We start from the raw sequence: 14,817 nt of genomic DNA, 5'->3' as shown, positions 1-14,817 counted from the left end.
TAATTCTTTAAATGCTTTATTTTTATCTCTTATTGCGCCCCTTACAGCTTTATTTAGCCATAGTGGTTTCCTCCTATTTCTAGCATGTTTATTCCCATATGGTATATATTGTGGACAGGTCGTCAGCGTCGTGCACAACAGGCAGGTAGGCAGGTGTTTTTCTCTAAGTCCCGGATTTGCCCTTTAAGAATAGAATTACAAAGAACTTAGCCATAGACAAAAATAAAAATCGGCCACCCCATATAGACTTCAGTTCTGTGAAATACTGCTATAACCTCCTCAGAGAAAGCACTCACATTGTCTAATGAGCCATACGGACTGTGAAACGTCCGACTATCAGATGAAGAATCCAGTACAGTAGATAACTTTTTAAACAAATGGGTTTTTTTCGACAAAATGTAATTGTGCTGTAAATAATAACAGGTTTGCCTCACATTTTACCAAGGCCAAAACTTCATTATCAATTTGCGTAAAATATACATCTAATATACAACAATCCAAAGAATTCAAATAGGAGACGGGATTTTCTACGTTCTCATACTCCCATTTATTTTATTTTTTTTACAATAATCCATACTTTTTATTTTTAACTGGATTTGTTGTCTTGATTAACAGGTAATATTTTCCACCATCCATCATTCGGATCCTCCTGTTTAAAATAATTTTTTTTTCCTCTGGATGGAGAAATATTGTTTTGAACTGATATCATGACAAATAACTTTCTTCACTTGTATTAAGTAAAAAAGGGCAGCAATAATTGCAACAATACTCATACTCCAATTCATGTCCATGCTGCTTTCAGCTAGAACAGTTTTTACATTGGCTGCAGACATGACAGCCCTCTATACCACTGCAGCCAATCACAGACCTCAGCAGCATATGGCAAGATACCGCTAAAGCCAGTGATTGGATGCAGCGGTCATGTATGGTATACGAGTTGTGACATCTATAGTGAATGTAAAAAGTATAGAAAAGTGGAGCATCAGGGGCGTGATACTGAAGAGAAGTGAAGATTGAGCTTGCCTTTTTTTAACTATATTATAGGCATTGCCTCCTGTCTATAGTTTTTTCCTAATCTTGGACGATCCCTATAAAAGGTGGACACGTGTACATGTGGCAATTTAATAGCATGTAAAGGAGAGAATTTAATATCTTTATGAATTACATATGTTCAGAGTTCAAAACCATAGCTGTTGTAAAGGTTGAAGCTGTATCCAGGCCCTAGAGCAGGGGTCTCAAACATGCGACCCCCCCCCTCGAGGCTGCTTCATGTGGCCTGCAGGCAATGTAAACCCCTTGACAATTCCAACATCCAAGGACGTACATTGAATTGAAATAAAGCAATGCCACTGGAGGGCCCCTGGACTGGGCCAAGATCGTCAACGGGTCTACAGTGCCTGCGGGCCGCATGTGCAGAAAAGGAGCCGAGGGAATGGAGGACAGGTAAGAATAATCTTTTTTTTTTTTCCTTTTTTCCTTTCTCTTTTATATGTATGAGAAGAACGGCACAAAAGGGGACATATCCACAATATGGGGACCAGGATGGGTCAGCATTACAAGATGAGGACAAGTCACAGTACTATAAGAAGGGGACCAGGATGGGGCATTAGTACAAGAAGGGGACCAGGATGGGGCATTAGTACAAGAAGGGGACCAGGATGGGGCATTAGTACAAGAAGGGGACCAGGATGGGGCATTAGTACAAGAAGGGGACCAGGATGGGGCATTAGTACAAGAAGGGGACCAGGATGGGGCATTAGTACAAGAAGGGGACCAGGATGGGGCATTAGTACAAGAAGGGGACCAGGATGGGGCATTAGTACAAGAAGGGGACCAGGATGGGGCATTAGTACAAGAAGGGGACCAGGATGGGGCATTAGTACAAGAAGGGGACCAGGATGGGGCATTAGTACAAGAAGGGGACCAGGATGGGGCATTAGTACAAGAAGGGGACCAGGATGGGGCATTAGTACAAGAAGGGGACCAGGATGGGGCATTAGTACAAGAAGGGGACCAGGATGGGGCATTAGTACAAGAAGGGGACCAGGATGGGGCATTAGTACAAGAAGGGGACCAGGATGGGGCATTGGTACAAGAAGGGGACCAGGATGGGGCATTGGTACAAGAAGGGGACCAGGATGGGGCATTGGTACAAGAAGGGGACCAGGATGGGGCATTGGTACAAGAAGGGGACCAGGATGGGGCATTAGTACAAGAAGGGGACCAGGATGGGGCATTAGTACAAGAAGGGGACCAGGATGGGGCATTAGTACAAGAAGGGGACCAGGATGGGGCATTAGTACAAGAAGGGGACCAGGATGGGGAATTAGTACAAGAAGGAGACCAGGATGGGGCATTAGTACAAGAAGGGGACCAGAATGGGGCATTAGTACAAGAAGGGGACCAGGATGTGGCATTAGAACAAGAAGGGGACCAGGCTGGGGCATTAGTACAAGAAGGGGACCAGGATGGGGATATTACTCCAAGATGAAGACCAGGATGGGAAGTTACTACAAGATGGGGAGATTACAAGAAGAAGGAGACCATGATGTGGCACATTACTACAAGATGTTTGCTAGCATTACTATATGGTGCTAATTGTAAGACAATATTACTGTATGTGGCCAATTGGGGGATACAAAATGTAAACAAATAAAATTAAAAACAAAAGCATGACAAAATATTTGACAGTAAAAATGCTGCTTTATATATACTAAAGTAATCCAGAAAAAGTGCACGTTTGTCATCACCACATCCATAACGACCCAAGCAATAAAAAGTTTAAAAAAAAACTGCAAAAATCTTCAAAAACGTGTACTGAAAAAAAAAATGGTATCACTAAAAATTTCACTGACCTGCAAAGAATGTGGCCCCTCAAATTCAAATTATTTTCTATGTGTGGCCCATATACCCAGCAGAGTTTTAGATCCCTGCCCTGGAAGGTAGGGAGACACAAAGGTCCTTTTGGCTCATACGAGAAGACCAATGCTAAAAAACATACTGGTGATAGTTGGAGGCCCTGTTTTAGATTTTGCATTGGAGCCCCACGAGCTTTAAGTTAAGCTAATTGCATATGGACTGTGACCGACCAACCTTCTTCAATCACAAATTAGACATACACACTACTTCACTTTCAGCTAGGTCGAATGGTTAAACTTGGTGCAAATTTATTCGCACGACCCAATCCATCAGCCACGTTATTAACCTTCGGCCACTGGACAGGTGCTGTGAGAACCACTTTGTACCTGACAGCAACCGCGTCACTTTTTTTGATCAGCCGGCCTGGTGCTACGTCACATATGCCTCATACTACAATAATGATGACGTCGCACCAGTCCAGCTAATCAAAAGAAGATCCGCTGAAGCCGTCAGCTCAGAGGGGTTTCTCAGGGCTCCTGTCTTGCGGACACAGATTACTTATGTGACCAATGGACCAGGTTGCGAGAATCATTTCAAACCAGCTATCAAGTATACATGTAAATTTAATTAACGAGAGGTACAAAGGCCTTGTGGCATCAAGTGATCTCCTGAAGAAACAATGGATCAGGCATGTAGGTGCCCTCTTATCATCTTCACAAATCCCAAAGTTTAACCAACTTGTGTGAATGGCCAGCGATAGTGAGACCCAACAATTGAAGACTTGGTGCACAGCCAATGTGGTTTAATAGCATTTTCTCTAGAGTCTGTGGTTTTATAGTGATAGACACTTCTGAAATATTGATAATCTTCTACGAGGCGAAGACTATCACAAGAGTCTATGTCTTAGCTTAAAATACACTTATATGGATTTTGCCTGCTCTGCTCAGTACTGTCTCAGATAAAGGATGACCTTAGGATAAAATGAACTCAGACTAAACTAAATAAGGCCGTGAACATTGGGGAACGTAAGGCTAATGGCCATCCCATGAGTCCTAAAGGGCTGAAGACCATTAAGCCTAGAAGTTTGATTGAGGAGAAGTTGATGACTACACCACAGACAACTAGCTCAGCAGCAAACCACCGATGAGAGCTAGATACACAGCGGAGGCTGAGCAGGATAAAGAGTTAAATGTTCTCATATTAAATATGAATGATTCTAGACCTGTAGCGTTGCCTAACTTTGGAAATAATGTATGGACCTAAGAGGATGAGACGTTTGTAATCAGGTCAAGACCAGTGAATGGTTTCACCCCAGCAGATGACCTAGGTTGCAAGATGAAATTGTCTTTGTGCAGCTCGTGAAGTGAGGGGTTGGATTTGGCTGCAAATCTGAAACAAGGGGAGGCTGGAGGTCACAGCTGCAGATTTTTAACAAGGTAGTGCAGAAGAACTCTGATTTCAAGAATAAATCATTACCTGGACAGCGAGACAAGACGCATTGTCAGACAGCAGAACCTGTTCACCTGAGGAAGAGAAAACACACAGCCGTGTTAACAGGAACATATATGGAACTGGGGTGACTTTTTGATGATTTATGAAAATGGATATATTCCGCATGTCAGCAGTTTCATGTATCTGAGGCGTTATTCACATCTGCGCTGCTATGTTTCGGTTACGGTATAGGGATAGAAAAAATGAATACAATGCTAGTGACAGAACCAGCATATTTCAGACACCAATGGTACCAAAGCAAGACCCTTAAGACCCAAAAATAAAACCAAAATTGGCCTATCAGGGCAAACGGACATTATAGAGTTCATAAGTGAGGGGTTTTTTAGAGCTTTAATCCGTTCACTGTGTGTATCTGCATGGTAGTGCCCAATCCAACTACTGTGCAAAATACGGCCGCGCGGCCCCATTAAGTAAACAGGGCAGTCAAGCAGCCCCCAAAACAGCCAGAGGCCAGAGGTGTCGCTGTGCAGGAGAAGCTTTGAATGGGATGCGAACCCTTCATTCTCACAGTCAGTGGGTGTCCCAAAAGGACCCAAACAAAAATGTTGGCATACTGAAGGAAAAAAGAAAAATAAAGTCAAAATAATGTGGGTGCATAAGGGTGAACACTTTCTTATAACTGGGGATGTGGTTGACTTCTGAGTAAGCCAACCACATTTAAACTTATTTAAATAGTAGAAAGTGCACTGCTGCCATCATTTACACAGATTCTAATTAACCCCATATAAAGTTTAGCTGTTCTAGTAGGATGTTTCTGGCATTTCCTTAGTTGCGTTTTACAACAAAAGCTATAGTTCATAAACAGCTTACAACACAGCAAAGGGATCTCAATGTTAAAAATTGTCAGGAGAAGGGTACAAACATTTTTCTCCCAAGTATTAAATACACCACGGATCACTGTGAAGATGGGATAAACTCCCCACCGCCCAAGCCGCCGCCTCAAAACCACCAGAGCTGCTACACCCCCGACCTTTTGTCTCTTCCCCACTATCCCGTAGAATGTAAGTCCGCAAGGACAGGGTCCCCTCCCCTCTGTACCAGTCTGTCATTGTAAATTTGTTTACTGTTAACGATATCTATAACTTTGTATGTAACCCCCCTCTCATGTACAGCACCATGGAATTAATGGCGCTATATAAATAAATAATAAACTGGCACATTAGCTAGAACTAGAAGTCCCTCAAAAACTGATGAAAAGACAAAAAGAAAAATGGTCCAGAAGCTTTCCAAAAGGCCTACTGAAACATTAAAGGAGCTGCAGGAATGTCTGGCAACTGGCAAGTACTGGTTGTGTACTGCATGTGACATCAACCTCCTGTGTTATTCTTATATTTGGCCTGTGGGGTAGGGTGGCAAGACAGAAGCCTTTTCTTACAAAGAAAAACAACCAAGTGCAGCTAGGTTTTGCCAAACTTTACATCTAGTCTACCAAAAGCATGTGGGAAAATGGTTCATAGTCTGATAAGACTGAAGATTGAACTTTTTGGCCATAATTTGAGAAGAATTTTACCGTTCAGCATGACAATAACCATAAGCATATCTCCAAATCAAAAAAAGAATGGTTTCGCCAGGAAAAGATCAAATTTTCAAATGGAACAGCCAGAAGCCAGGCCTGAATCCAATTAAAAAATATATGTCCTCATAAACAAAGAGGCTCGTCACAGGCTACATCTTATGACATTACTGTGCGTCAGTTCATGAAAAATTGCACAATGATTTAAAAACCTCCGGATCTCTATTTGTCATGTATTGTTTGACCTCCGCATCTATTCCGCACATTTGGTGTAGCAGAATTAGGACTGTCGCCCCTCCCATGACAAGTGAGCGATTATGTAAATCAGGCTCTCTGCGGCACACAATAGCGGAGAATCTCTTCCTGCTGATTCGGTGCAGAGGAGGCAGGAGAAGGAGAGGATGAAAAACAGATTATCCTAATAATATAGAGACATACGGGTGGCAAATAGAAACAGCCGTATACAGGCTAGGCCAGTGTATACTGTACTGGGCATATACAGCATCCCTGCAGCTGACATTGCACACAAGAGATCAAGCTGCACAGACAAAAGAGGGATGACGGGAATCACTGCAATAAAAAATTCTTGCCTAAAAGACCATAGGCTGCCATGTATTAGTCTTCATTACTTTGCAGCCTTTTGACAATGGTAGCGGGCTGCAGTTCACCAAATGTGGGCAATAATGTAATCTGATGATATATGAAGAGCTGCTGAGGGGAGCAAGGACCACTCCAGCCTGTGTATTTGAACAGCTCCTTCTTTATCAGCCCCTCCACCCCTTTTCCATTAACCATGACACTTCCAATATATGCTGGCTCAGCTCTTTTTTATTTTTTTTTTTCCTGCAGTAACCATGCCAACTCTACCTGCCTCGGTATTATATTATATAGCCGTCGGCAGCCACGTTACCAACTCAATAACAGACTGTTACCTTTTTTCTTTTTTTTTTCAGAGAGATTATTTTGCAAGGCGGCGCTCAGATATATCCCCGCATACCGATAATTAACTGGAAAGCACAGAGCTCGGCGCACCAGGACTCACATCAGCGCCATATTGTGTTTGCTATTAGCGCTTCTCGCAACAGCCGGCAGTATAATAATCTGAGAGTGGGTAATAGTCTAATTTAGTACAAAAAAAACAAAAAAAACCTTTTAATTCAGCTTCTGTTTAGAAACACTTGTAGTGATACGGTCTCGAAAAATGTCCCCCTTTACGGCGTGTAAGTTAATGCTTACAGTATATAAATAATACTTATCTACATTCCTTTAACTCTGTCATAACCCCTTTTTAATCACGCCAGGTCCCCTTGTATGGAGAGAACTCAGTAGATAAGCCCACAACATATCCGGTGAATACTGGCTGTATTATTATCTGTCAGCAGCAACCAGAGCTGGCTCTGATCACTGCTGATCGACAGTGGCATTTAAATGATTAAAGGGGATATCCGGGAGTAAAAATGTGCCTAAGCACCAGCAGGCAGGTAGTTGCTGCCTACCTGCCTGTTGTACCCAGCGAGGTTCAAGGCCAGCACAGGGCGGTCACAGAGCACTCCTCCAGTGAATTCAGCTGCTTCTGCTGACATCAAGTCGACAGAGCAGCTGCTTCTCCTCTGCTCTGTGGACAAGGCGTGACTTTAATGTCATTCTGATTGACAGCCGGATTCCCACTGCCAAAGTGGGGGAACCATCTGTCAATCAGAATGATGTCGTAAGCCACACCCTTTCAACAGAGCAGGGCGGAAAAAAAGCAACTGCTCTGTCAACATGACATCAACAGAGGCAGCAGAATTCCTGGCTGGACCGCTGTGTGCCAGAGATGAACAGCGCCGGGCACACCAGGTAGGTAGGTTGTAACTTCCTGCCTGTTAGAGCTTAGGCATGTTTTTCCGTTAAGCTATCGAAGCGTCGTAGGTAGTATGCCAAAATGGTATCAATAAAGCATCAGCTCACCACGTACAAAAGAAAAAGAAGCCTTCCCTAACATGGCTGAATCATCAGAAAATTGGCGACAAACCAAATTTTTATATATTTTTGCTTCCCTACAAAAACTTTTCCAATGTCTGTAACCAATAAAAAAAAACTATAAAAACCACCTATGAATAATGTTACCAGGTCATTTTTACTACCCACTGAACTCCGCAAAAACAAAACTCAAAAAAGAAACAATGGTAGAATTGTGTTTTGGTTTTTCCTTTTGATTTTTCACCATTTCATTGTGCTTAGATTTTTTTTCTCTCGGTATATTAAGTGGTAAAGCAAATGGTGTCATACAAAACTAAAACTCAGTATGCAAAAAAACATCTTCAATTTACAATAATGGACACTACAGCAGAACCATGACAGACCCCACTGTGAGCCAAAGGGGTCCCATAGCGCGCTACATACGGGTCAATGGATCTGACAGCATTGAGGTTTCTATTAGATAAAGAGACCACAGCGTGCGTAAATTCACAGCTTAAGAGAATTTCTCCTAATATAAACATAAAATAACTGTGGATAAAAGTTGTTTATATTCCATTAAGTATTAAAAAAATACTTTGGGCTAGTTCTTCATTCTGTCTAGTTCTTGGAAAGCTGGGTGAGAACCAAATACAACCACCCAAATGGATGTGATATGAGAATACTATTTACCGTAAGTGATCAAATTCCCATTCAGGAGTCTGGATAAGCTACGGAGAGCTATACTGGATAAAAGCCAAGAAATGGCTAGACACAAGAGGTTGACCGAAAAAAATAAAAACTACAGTAGCTTCAATAAACCAAAAAACTCTCATGTGGTAGATAATAAATCCAGTTTATACAAAGAAAAGAAAGGGATTCATAGCAAAGATCATAAAGGCCCACAATTTACACAGGACAGAAGGCCCAGGAGACTTGGTTCTCTCCTCCAAACCCAACTCCTTGTCTACTTGATTGCCACCTAGGGCTGGGTGCACTCTCTGCAATGGTCTACTACGGTGTTACGTGTGCCCAGTAATATCCCCATTGCTGGATTTCACAATAACACAAATTAAAACATATACTCACTTTTTAACGGCTGGTAGATGGTAGCATTTTCTGGCCATGGCTCTACAGCTGTGGAAGAAACAGAAGAAAAGGTAAATTTGAGACTGAAACTTTGGAGAGTCAGTCTATTAAAATGATCCTTAAAGGGAATCTGTCACCCTTTTTTTGGCTTTGCAGCTGCTGGCATAGACATCGGGGGCTTATCTACAGCATTCTTTAATGCTGTAGATAAGCCTCCGATGTAACCTGAAAGAGAAGAAAAACATGTTATATTATACTCACCGAGGTGGGCGGTCCGGTCCGATGGGTGTCGCCGTCCCGTCCGGCGCCTCCCTTCTTCATGCGATGACGTCCTCTACTCCCATCCTGTAATAATTCCGGCGCAGGCGCACTGCTCTGCCCTGTTGAGGGCAGAGCAGAGTCCTGCAGTGCGCAGGTGTCGGGAGAGGTCTGGCACCTGCGCACTGCAGAATTCTGCTCTGCCCTCAACAGGGCAGAGAAATGAGCCTGTGCCGGAGCCATTTCAGGACGGGAGAAGAGGACGTCATCGCATGAAGAAGGGAGGCGCCGGAACGGACCGCAACACCCATCGGACCGGACCGCCCACCTACGTGAGTATAATATAACATTTTTTCTTCTCTTTCAGGTTACATCGGGGGCTTATCTACAGCATTACAGAATTCTGTAGATAAGCCCCCGATGTCTATGCCGGCAGCTAATAGGGGATAAAAAGGGTGACAGATCCCCTTTAAGAGTGAGTGCACATGCTGCGGATTCACCTGCGGATTTTTCCACGCGGGTTTGCAGATAAAACCGCAGGTAAAGTGACCTGCGGTTTTCCTGCGGATTTGTGAATTGACACCTGGACAATGGAACAAGGGTCAAACCGCTGCAGAATATGCAGAAAGAATTGACATGCTGCGGATTTAAAACCGCAGCAAATCCGCGCGGAAAAATTTGCGGCATGTGCACTGCGGATTTGAAATCCCATTGGCTAACATTGTACGGTACATTTTGCTTGCGGATCTGCTGCAGATCCACAGTGTGTGCACATACCCTAAAGGTGGTATCATTTAACAAGATTTTGATGACCTAGCTTCATGACAGGTCATTTACATAAGATCAGTTGGGATCCAACACTAATCACCCCCTCAATCAGCTGTTATATGCTCTGTATCGGAGCTGATCTCTTGAATAGGAGTTGCTCTGCAGCACCCAACAGCGACTGCCACACACTGAATGTAGCTGTGCTGTGCAGCTCTGATCAAAAAGTTTACATCCTGCCAGCACCGCAGCTAATAGCTGCTGACCCATGGGATGCCAGGTGACGGACTCGCACCAATCTGATATTAATGACCAAAAAATGGAATTGGTCATCGATATCTTGTAAACCGGACAACCCTATAGTTAGAATCGTAGCTATTTACCCTCCAGGTTGAAAATATGGCTATTTACAGTGGTTTAAAATTAGAAGACATTTCTTTGTTATGCCCGATAACGACCGGCATCCTCATTAGAACAATAATGGGATCCAGATTAAACCCTCCAGTCTATGGTCAGCCTAAGTAAGGAGCTAAACAGGATGACAACGAGCACACAGGTGACCACATACCTTAGATAACGGTCACCCTAACCCTCTCAGAGGATTGGGCACTATGAAATCCAACATTCCTGCATTGCCATATGGGGTGAGGAGTGCCTGATAAATAGTGGTCCAGTTCAGAACACCACTACTGGTGCGACAAAGACCAGCAAAACCCATATTTCCACCAGAATTATAATGTAGTATGGTGGTAGGTAACATCCAGCGCTATATAGAGTGCCTATAGCTCCATTATAAAGGATATGTGATAAATTGCAGGTTAATGGGGGTCCTACTACTAAGACTCTTACTGATCCTAAGAACGAGGCTCTGAAATGTCCCATCCATTGGAATGGAGCAGCGGCGGTCACACAAGGACACCATGGGTGCCATCCATCCATACAAGCAAAGATTGACCAATGCAACATGGTGGTTATTTGTACCCTCTCTCTGTATAGAAGCTTTTAAGACACTGACATTACTAAAGTAATATCCAATACCATCATCAGAAACAAAAAGGGTTTTCCACATTCAGTTTAAAGGAAATCTGTCAGTAAGATCAAATGCCTCAAACCGCAGGTCTTTGAAATGTAAATACATTGACACCTTTATATATTCTATCTGCTGCTGCATTCTGGAGAAATTGGAGAAATCAGTGGTTTAATTCAAATGCAAATGAGGCATTGAGTGCCCTAGGTGTGACAGAGCACTTCCCTAGCCTCTGCCCTCTGTAGCTTGATTGATAACTCATTGTCTGTGTAACATCAAATGGCAGACAAAATTATCAGACAGTGAGCCATCTAGAAAACTAAAAAGGTTATTGCCAGGCAAGGAAACAACCTCGGGGGGGCAGAGGCTGAGGAAGTGCTCTGACACCAGAACACAATGCCTCATCTGCATAAGAATTAAAGCTCAAAAATGTAGCAACAGATAGAAGATATAAAAGGTGCTGATGGATTTATATTTCTAACACCTCCATGCCCGTATATGCGGTTTGGTGGGGTTCATCTTACCGACAGATTCCCTTCAAGGAAAAATTATGTCAGTATTGGTGCATTGAAAGATCAGATTATTAAGTGATGATCGCTTTGCATAGTGATAGGATAAACTTGCACTGCGTTTATAGCAAGGGGTTTCACTGTTCTTCTCCACTGGTCAATTAAAATACAGACCCCCCACACAGAATAAAAATACCTTGAAACCCTTACATTTTATCTCGACTGGCACGGCGAGGGTTACGAAAGACACAGAAAACATGCAGCATCACTCTTCTGAATTGTGAGCGCAGAGGTGAACAACATTTGCAGAACAGTAGGCATGGAAATTACACATTGCTACCGCTCTGTCATATTTCCAATCCATCAACTTGATTAATGTTATAATAACTCCATATAAACTTATCATTCACGCTGTAATGAAGTCAAACCCTGCTTTCTTCTTGGACTACTAAGCTCCTCAAGGCATCTGCACAGGTAAATACAATGGTGGCCGTAGTCTCAGCAGCCTGTGCGGTCAATTAACAGATATTAGGGACTTATCGAGATCCCATATTATCAGCAGCATTCATACGAGTTAATTTGGGAACCTATCAGTATGTTTATTCCATATGGAAGTAGTGGTATGGGTGTTTAGGTACTCGTAACACCAAAAATTAAACCTTTTTTGTAGAGATTTGAGGTAGAAGCCATATGCAAATCAGGCTGGAAGTGCACTAGAGGCGTGTCACTGCACCTGGACATATCATTGCAAGTGCACTGAGACACCCCCAGTGCACTCAGCCCGATTTGCATATGCATTGTATGCTAGGTTTTGGATCTATACAAAAAAAAAATGTAATGGGGGACACAGGCCTATACAGCTACACAAACATGCTGGCAAGTTCCCTATGGTTTTGGCCAATTCTGGACAACGCAATTATATAAGGTAGAAAGTCCAATAGTGCGATCCAAGCACCAAAGCGATTTTCACCAGGATAATTTGCAATTACATGATTTATGATCAATGCCCCTGATGACATAGATAGCTCATCTATTAGCTCAGTCAAAACCTGTGATCCCACTGAAACTTAACTGCCAATTCAATATTGAGATCCCTTCTAGTATCTCAAACATAGAAAGAGGGGGAGACACCAAGAGCAATAGGGTCTTATCTGGTGGAGATATTGGTCTAGGTGAGAGGTAAAAGAATTGCTCACGTTTTGGGACTGTTTAACCCACAACTGAGGAATCAAGGTTAGACAGGTGCTGCAGTATTCTCAGGTCGGGAAATAACGCTGTGTAGACCAATTGGTGGAGGATAGGAGTAGTAGTCTGCGCTAGATTCAAGAAATCCGGAAGCTGTGATGAGGGATTAGATCATGAGGTTTCGTCTCAACGCGTTTCAAAGTTGAATCAACTTCTTCATCAGGAGAAACACAATGTTCGCAACCACATTGTGGTTCTCCTGATGAAGACGTTGGTTCAACTTCAAAACGCATCGAAAGGAAACCGCATGATCTAATCCCTCATCACGGCTTCTGGATTTCTTGAATCTAGCTCAGCAGCGCAGACTAAAACTCCTTTACCCCAAATATGGTATATATGGAACGATGATGGAAAGACTAGACAATCCTGTTGAATGTGTGCCACAATATGGTGTGAAAACTACAGATGGCTCCTTGGCTTTGACGTAAAACAGTCCATTCGGGGCGTATGGTGTAAATAAGTGGTTGACAGGCAGCTCTCAGATTTCTCAGTCATGAATGATACGATTCGCAGGACTCGGGTCCAGTGGCCACATCAATAGTCTGTGGCCACCAGATGAGAGCCCTGTGAACCTCCTCCTACCTGCCAGCATTTCAGCTTCTCTTTTGAATAGCCGGCCTGCCACAGTGCGAATGAATTGATTTACTTATCTCTATTAGGGCATGTACCTATAGTGTTTTTGCTGCGTTTTTTGGAGCACAAACTTACTTTATGAGGATTTTGGACAGTTTCTGCTCCGCAAACTCCTCAAAAAACCTCAGTATGAACACATCCTTACTCAGGTCTTTATTTCAAGACCAATATGAGCATAAAGTGAGGTCAAAGAAGCGATTAGAGAGTTTGGTTATACATAAGGCCCCCATAAATATTTGACTACTGTCTGCCAAACCAGACGATATCTCCAGACGATGTTGAGGGAGACAAGGATCTGGATTTTGGGATGGACGATCCTTTTGTTATGGATAAGTCACCAATAGAGGAGTATGGCAGCAGATCTCCCATAGATAACACAGGGGCGCTCATCAGGGATGAGCACTCCGGTGTATTGAGCATTCGGGAGAGATGGCAGCCGACCAAATGATCAACCAAGCCACTGTTTGGCCAACAGCTATCTATTGTGTATGGGGCAACTTAAGGTGAGTGAAAGTCAAGCCTGACAAATTCCATGGGACCAGCAATCTAATGGTCAGTGCAGATTCCAACCTGATGGTAAATATTAGGAGACTGATGAATCGGGATGGTAAATTTCAAAGTCCCTGAACCTATATTTACAAGGGAAATTAATCAGACACAGAAATGGGTATTTGACAGTGTTTTTTTTATCTCCGTTGGCTATGACGAACAAAAGGATGCATATATGTAGGGGAGGGCAGATGGATAGCCAAACTTATGTCCGATAACTGCGAACTATAGGTCAACAGCACAGCCTTCTATAAATGGGGCTACCAGCGGCACAGCTGTAAATGGGGCTACAAGCGGCAGAAAAATTGGCAATATTTACAACTTTTAGATTGCGCATTTGTGTCAAAGATAAGTGCTTTTCCATCTATCATGATGATCACTCAAACAAGTACAACTGCCTGTTTCCGAAGTTTAATTAGAAGGCACTAAAGAATTATAAAATGTATTTTCCATTAGTAATACTCTATAAGGGAAATATATGGTAATTATATATCCTGTAAACATCAGTCATTTCCACCCACATTTGTAAAAGGGCAGATCAATTTTAGAGGGAATACCAACAATCAATAGACTAAAACGTCACAATACAAGGGGTCAACACATGCAGATAGACAGGGCTGATCGGCCATTGGCGAGGCGAATAGATGAACTCGGCTTGTCTTAGCTAAAGATGTTCTGTGGTCAGGAACTATTTGAAGATCTGTCAAGGTTTTTCAGCACTCGACAGAAATACAAAGCAGCTTCGTGAGGAACTTAAAACCCCCTAAGGTTAATATTTGTTTTTCCAAGACGAAGACAATTTATCATATTGATGGTAATATACATTTTCCTTGATATTTAACGGATAGAAAATTCATTACGCACTTCACCCGACTAAGTAGAAGACATTTTCTAATAACTTACAGTCTCTACTGCATTTT

General features: G+C 42.7%; 1 protein-coding gene across 3 annotated transcripts in view; it reads right to left on the bottom strand.

Moving 5' to 3' along the window:
- The window catches only part of MTX2 (metaxin 2), a 100,421-nt gene that overhangs the window by 65,105 nt on the left and 20,499 nt on the right, over nucleotides 1-14,817 (bottom strand). For all 3 annotated transcript variants that reach the window (XM_073577424.1, XM_073577427.1, XM_073577425.1), the window contains 2 exons: nucleotides 8,912-8,959; nucleotides 4,336-4,382 (listed from right to left, as the gene is read on the bottom strand). In XM_073577424.1, the coding sequence (XP_073433525.1) occupies nucleotides 4,336-4,382; nucleotides 8,912-8,959 (95 nt within the window). Of the gene's footprint in view, nucleotides 1-4,335; nucleotides 4,383-8,911; nucleotides 8,960-14,817 lie in introns of those variants that run through there.

Source organism: Dendrobates tinctorius, unplaced genomic scaffold, assembly GCF_039654945.1.
Source record: "Dendrobates tinctorius isolate UK_male_01 unplaced genomic scaffold, ASM3965494v1 ptg000056l, whole genome shotgun sequence".
Classification (NCBI taxonomy): domain Eukaryota; kingdom Metazoa; phylum Chordata; class Amphibia; order Anura; family Dendrobatidae; genus Dendrobates; species Dendrobates tinctorius.
The sequence above is the reverse complement of the archived record's forward strand: the minus strand, read 5'-3'. Positions and strand labels throughout refer to the sequence as shown.